This window comes from Verticillium alfalfae, genomic scaffold (assembly GCF_000150825.1).
Source record: "Verticillium alfalfae VaMs.102 supercont1.12 genomic scaffold, whole genome shotgun sequence".
Lineage (NCBI taxonomy): Eukaryota > Fungi > Ascomycota > Sordariomycetes > Glomerellales > Plectosphaerellaceae > Verticillium > Verticillium alfalfae.
The window spans coordinates 617,523-623,522 of record NW_003315027.1 but is presented as its reverse complement, the minus strand read 5'-3'; the positions used below and the strand labels follow the sequence as shown (position 1 = coordinate 623,522).

The 6,000-nt window shown below is 51.6% G+C and overlaps 2 protein-coding genes across 2 annotated transcripts; one reads left to right on the top strand and one right to left on the bottom strand.

The window, feature by feature from the left end:
- Positions 1–267: 267 nt before the first annotated feature.
- VDBG_08424 (amino acid transporter) lies at positions 268–951 on the top strand (the record flags this gene model as incomplete). Its single annotated transcript, XM_003001333.1, has 2 exons — positions 268–825; positions 892–951. 2 exons carry the CDS (start codon positions 268–270, stop codon positions 949–951), a joined length of 618 nt encoding a protein of 205 aa, XP_003001379.1.
- Positions 952–1,931: 980 nt separating this feature from the next.
- VDBG_08423 (MFS transporter) lies at positions 1,932–3,408 on the bottom strand (the record flags this gene model as incomplete). Its single annotated transcript, XM_003001332.1, has 4 exons — positions 1,932–2,437; positions 2,553–2,632; positions 2,683–3,101; positions 3,151–3,408. 4 exons carry the CDS (start codon positions 3,406–3,408, stop codon positions 2,115–2,117), a joined length of 1,080 nt encoding a protein of 359 aa, XP_003001378.1.
- Between the last annotated feature and the right edge of the window lie 2,592 nt (positions 3,409–6,000).

The window sequence follows — 6,000 nt, the reverse complement described above, 5'->3', positions numbered from 1 at the left end:
CCCACCTCGGCCATTATCCTCCTCATTCTTGCGGTCCCACCTTCGTTCGCCGAGGTAGCCATTCTCGGCTACATCGACTTCGTATCGATCGTCCTCGCCATTGGAATTACCATCATCGCCACCGGTGTCCAGCGTGGCGACATCACCACGGCCGCCTGGTCTGCCTGGCCCAAGGAGAGCATCACCTTCGCCGAGGCTTTCATCGCCATCACCAACATTGTGTTCGCCTACAGCTTCGCCGTTTGCCAGTTCTCCTTCATGGACGAGATGCACACCCCCAAAGACTACGTCAAGTCGATCTGGGCTCTCGGCATTATCGAGATTTTCATTTACACTCTGACCGGCGCCCTGATTTACGCCTTCGTGGGCCAGGAGGTCCGCTCGCCGGCCCTTCTGTCCGCCGGCCCCACTGTCTCCAAGATTGCCTTTGGCGTCGCGCTTCCCGTCATCTTCATTTCTGGCTCGATTAACACCACCGTCGTTGGTCGCTACATTCATGGACGCATGTACAAGGATTCCATCGTCCGCTTCATCAACACTAAGATGGGCTGGATCACCTGGCTGGCGCTCATCACCGTCATCACCATTGTCGCGTGGATCATTGCGGAGGCCATCCCCTTCTTCTCCGAGCTCCTCTCCATCAGCTCGTCTCTCTTCATCTCCGGCTTCACCTTCTACTTCCCCGCCATCATGTGGTTCATGCTCATCAAGGAGGGCAAGTGGAACGCCAAGGAGAACCTTCTCAAGTCTGCGGGTAACGGCCTGGCGTTTGTCATTGTCATCGATGTGCTGGTTTGCGGTACCTACGCCAGTATTGAGGAAATCGTAAGTTTTCGCCACCTACCCTGGTGAGTGTGTTGGGATTCAAATGCTAATGATAATCTTTCACAGAACCTCAAGTTCCGCAATGGCACTGTCAGCAGCCCCTTCAGCTGCGCCCCTCTGGCTTAAGCGATACGACCTTTATGATAGCTGTATATGTATGTAGCGTCAATTAATGATTCCCCTGTTTGTACACCTTCACTTTTTTGAAAGAAAACCTTACCTGTTGTTTCTTGCGTGGCTGCCAGGGTGGAGAATCCTCCAGTCGGGATTAAGCTTTGACGAGTGAACAAGCTTCCGCCTATCGACTCATGCATGTCGCAACGATGTGATGGTTCAAAGTGTATCCTGTCTCACAATATTGCGCCTCGGAGATCCTTCGTTTGCGCATCGTTGTATCGACAACTTCGACGCACTCGCTTCATACACGATATGACCCCCCCAGCCAGTCGTCGCAGCAAGGCCCAATGACACCGCAAGCGAGCACTTTTTATTCTTCTACATGCGTGATGCATTGCATGGACCACTTTGACCCCCGTATCCTTCCGTTTTCTAAGTCTCACGCGCAGTGCTCCAAGATCTCGTGTCTATGTCATAGCCCCAGACGTGGAGGACAGCGTCGATTCTATATCTGGGGATCCCTGCATGATCAAGTTCAATTGCGCCGAACAAATTATGATGCTTTGCAAGGCAGGCCCGCTTCAGCGAACCACGATCGCAGCCGTCGAATTATGGGCAACTGGACAGCCCAAAAGGACAGAAGAGACTGGCGAAGCTGACCGTCACTTTACGAAGCACGATGGGACGAGGTGAAGAGTCAGGTCGTCGAAGCTGGCAACTTGGCCAAGTTTACTCAGAACATCCATCTGCAGAGGAAGCTGCTGGCTACAGGCGACAGAATAGTGTGTGAAGCGGCGTCCAGAGATCGTGTTTGGGGAATCGGGTATACGGCTAAGCATGCAATGTCGCAAAGAAAGCATTGGGGGGAGAATAGGCTGGGGAAAGCTTTGATGGCTGTTAGGACACGACTTCGTGAAGTTGAGGAAGAGCAGAGACGCGTGGAAAGACCGTGGGAGTACGATGAGACTGTCACTTGAGAGGTACCGGTTCAGTTTGACTTTTATCCATTCGCTCACCGCAGCCAAGGAAATGGGCAGCGATCGAATACTTCCAATTTCGACAGTTAGTTTGCAACCGTTATCAATTTTGAGCTCAACACCTGATACGTCTCGTCCAGAATCAACTCAAGTCGTGTCGAGATCGAGCCTCAAGGCGTCGTCAAGACCTTTCATTCAGTAGGCGTAGAAAACAGTCGTCTCATCTTCCGACTGCCGGATCTTCTCGTTCTCTTGCTTCAGCCAGTACCGCATGCCCCACGCGCCAGCTGCCACCAGAATGCTTAGAGCAGCACTCGTTGACATGGCCATCGTGTAACGAGGCTCGTCAGATTCAGGCCATAGGTACGGCGTCCAAATGAAACTTGCGACAGCCAAGCAGTTCACGATGGCAAGAGAACAAGCCTTTTTTTCTCTTGTTTGCGAGCAAGTTGCCGACACCCATCCGAGGATAATCGAGTTACAGGAGTAGGTACCCACGGAGAAGACGCACATGGCAACTAATGCGACGGATTAGCCTTTTGCCCACGGTAATAAATCTAGTCCATGAATGTGGACGAGGTGGGAGTTGTTTAGGAGCTCGTATGAAGAGCGCTAGCACGGAGGGGCTCATACAATACCGGGCGCCGGTGTTGAGGGTTGCACAGCCTAAGACAAACCCAAATACAGCGATCGCCTTTCCTATGGTGATATGCCTGTCAAGGTCAGCAAGGCAACAGGAGACTCAGACAGCAACTTAGCTCACCATGTGCGTTCATTGAATCTACCAGATGACCACGACCAAGCAATCGAAACAAATCCAGCAATGAGATACGGCGGGCACGTGAGAACAAGGGTAATCGTTTGGTTGAATCCAAGTGTGCGAATGGCAGTGGGAAAGAAGTTCTTGAATCCGTTTGCTCCGAGATGGCCGTGCTGCATAGCCACAAACAGCCAGACCTTTGGATCCTTGGCAGCATCCAGAATGCCTGACCAGGTTGTAGTCTGGCCCTGGTTTGCCACAGTATCCTCTTGGGTTCTTTCATGGGCTAGCTTACGCTCCTCTGGTGTCAGCCATTTCGTAGTGAGGGGCTCGTCAGGAAGGATGAAGAAGGCCGCGAGAGCGACGATGAGCGTGGCAGCGCCTTGTATGATGAAGAGCCATTGCCATCCCGAGATGCCAGCCTCCAGAATGTTAGCGATCTTTCAAATCCCAATCAAGAGTTCTGCTTACCATGCCGTGCATCTCAAAGATGCCCAACGCAATCAAACCAGCAAATGCCGTCGCAAGGATATTGCCGGTGTAAAGAATTGAAATGCGCGTGGCTAATTCTTTTCGTGTGTAAAAGGTTGCCAGGATGTAGAGGGCACCTGGGTAGTAAGGAGCTTCAGTGATACCCAAGAAGAAACGGGTCAGCAGCAGGCCGGTGTAGTTGCGACTAATCGCCGTGAGCCCGCTGATGATGGCCCACACAGTCATGCATGAGGCCATCCATATGCTGGCCTAATTCGGGTAACCACCATGTTGCTGGATGCCGACGATGACGTAACCGACGACAGGATGACACGCATGTTTGTACTGTGATCTGTGAGTTAGTCTCTCAGAGTGTGAGTTCGCAGGCATGCGTTCGATCCTAGTGTAGATTAGTTCAGCTCCTACATGGGTCGAGTACTGCGACGACATTGTGCTCGGTACAGATAGTTCACCATACATCAGCCAAAGATAGGCATGATCCACCAGTCCAGTTGCGGACAAGTGCGATCTCGCGGGGTCGGTTTCTCCGCGGGCGCCCGGAGTAGTCCCGACGTTCTTCGACTTCACTTTTCAGGACATCTTCGGTGTGGATGGGCGATAGCACAGCGCCATCTCCCGGACTTTGCGGGCTGTATCGTCGGAGACATGGTGGAACAAAATGACAATGATCTGCTATCAGCGGAGAACTGCGACCAAGGAAAGGGTGCCAGCAGCTTTTCCTTTATAGTTCTGAAATAATGGCCCCTGTGAAATCTTCCCCGGTCCTCGATGATCATCATGTCATGCCAAGGGATCCTTCAGGCCCGACTGTTTGCTTATTGCACCATCGTATCTTCTCGGGATGCAGTGTGGGGATCCCAGACTAACGCGAGGCTGGTTGCACTGCGTGTGCGCCAACTGCAGCGTCTTCGCCGTTTTTTTGACGATCACAACTACATGCGTGAGGGGTTTATCGATGAGACCTGTTACGGGGGCTTCCTTTGCGCATTATTTGTTGATTCCACGCCAACTCTCTCCCCAGCGAGGAGTAACTGATCGACAAGCACTAGCCACCAACTAAGCTTGGTTTGCATGTGCTCAATGGTCAGCTCAGGGTGAAAACAAGCTTAACTTGATTAGAGTGTCGTGTCGACCAGACTCATGTGCCAAGGAGCCAGGATGAGGCCAAGAACATCAGCGAATTTCCCCGCATACCGTCCTGCAGACGTCGGGCAGAAAGCCGCTCCATGATATCCAATGGGGAAGGGATCCGGTTTCGCGCTCATTCTTGTCCCATGGGGTTCATTGATGGGCTTAAACCGGTCTCCGTGGGGAGGGAAGAAAATAGGGAGCCTGTACGTAGTCGGGCATTGTCGGAGACCGGGCGAAGAGACTCCATAGCCGAGTAACGCCTCCACCGGGACCTTCTGATGGCCGGGCTTAAGGAAGAGCCATAGTAGCCAAGTGATTCAATTGCTGGTTGTACTTCGCTTCATCGATTCATCAACTGAATGGCAAAACACGAACCGACTTATGCGAAGTACGCCGTTTCTACGGCACATTACTACAAAGCTCTCACGTTGCTACAACATAATACCCAAGATTGGTGCACTTCGGAATGGCCAGATTAGCAATAATTGAGAGAAAACCAGCTTACCCAGCGGGGGTTTCCAAGCTCGGCTATAGATGGGTGCATGGCCCTTTCACATTTAAACGACTCAGAAAAAGCGCCATCGGGTTGCTTTCCAGCACCATGGCCGAACAGGCCACTGAATCCATCCATCGAAGGCGGTTTTATCCGCAAAGGCGTTTTGCCAAGGCCTTAAAATCAGGCTCCTTCCTCAGGCCACTGCTGCTATGGTGTCAGCTCTTGTTAAAACTTTCAACACGATTTGTCAGGTCTATGATTGTCGACAATCATTAGGACCGTGCTTCATTCCCGTCATAGCTTCACAGTGGTGGATAGATTGCCTGAAATCGGTCATCTTGGTAGGTTGTATGTGGAGAGTGCGGCTGTAGATGAGCTTCGGTTTCTTTACGACGTGAAGCACACGATAGTATTCAGTATGGGCTTGTAAGAAGAAGAAGAGAGTCCATCGTGATGTGGACTGCCTCCATTCGCACACCTAGTTCTCGGGGATCCTGCCCGGCATTCAATTACGCGTCTTGATACATGAGACATAGATTGTGCCTGTGATATTTTTTATGGTGCACAAGGAATTGCCCAGTATGGCTCCGTCACGGCATGTTTTTGCTGCAGGGAAGCGCTCGGAGCTTGCCACTTGGGCCAAGATAGCAGGCAAGAAATTGTCATCTGAATGACGCATAGAAGAGCGCCCTCATTCGCATGTATTCAATGAGTTGCCTTTGGTCAAGCTGGAGAGCGAAACAGTTGGTGTCGGTGATAACGGCAGGATACGCTGGCTTGTTCGCTCGTGTTGACCTCTAACCCTTTCACAAGTTTACCATGCTCTTTCACACATTTTTTTGTTGTTTGCTGAGCGTAAAGTGTTGAAAGTTCGTTCAAATATGTTACGATTCAGGCTGTGAGGGCGAGTAATGAGGCCTGGGGTGCGGGCAGGCAACGGTCTCCGGCGGCGAGATGCGGCAGTCCGTGTTTGTGGCCATGTATGGGCTGACGGCTGAAGTTCACGGCTAGTGCAATGTTGTCCGCCACATGCTAGTCAAGGCACGATTCTCTCATCGTTGTACCTAATCAACTTCTGGGTTATCTTTGGTACGTAATTCGATTCAGGCGCGCGTGACGCATGACAGTATGTATGATGCAGGTAACATGGACTGATTCGGTTTACAAGTGCGAAATACGTTCCAGAGCTGGTTTCGACGGAG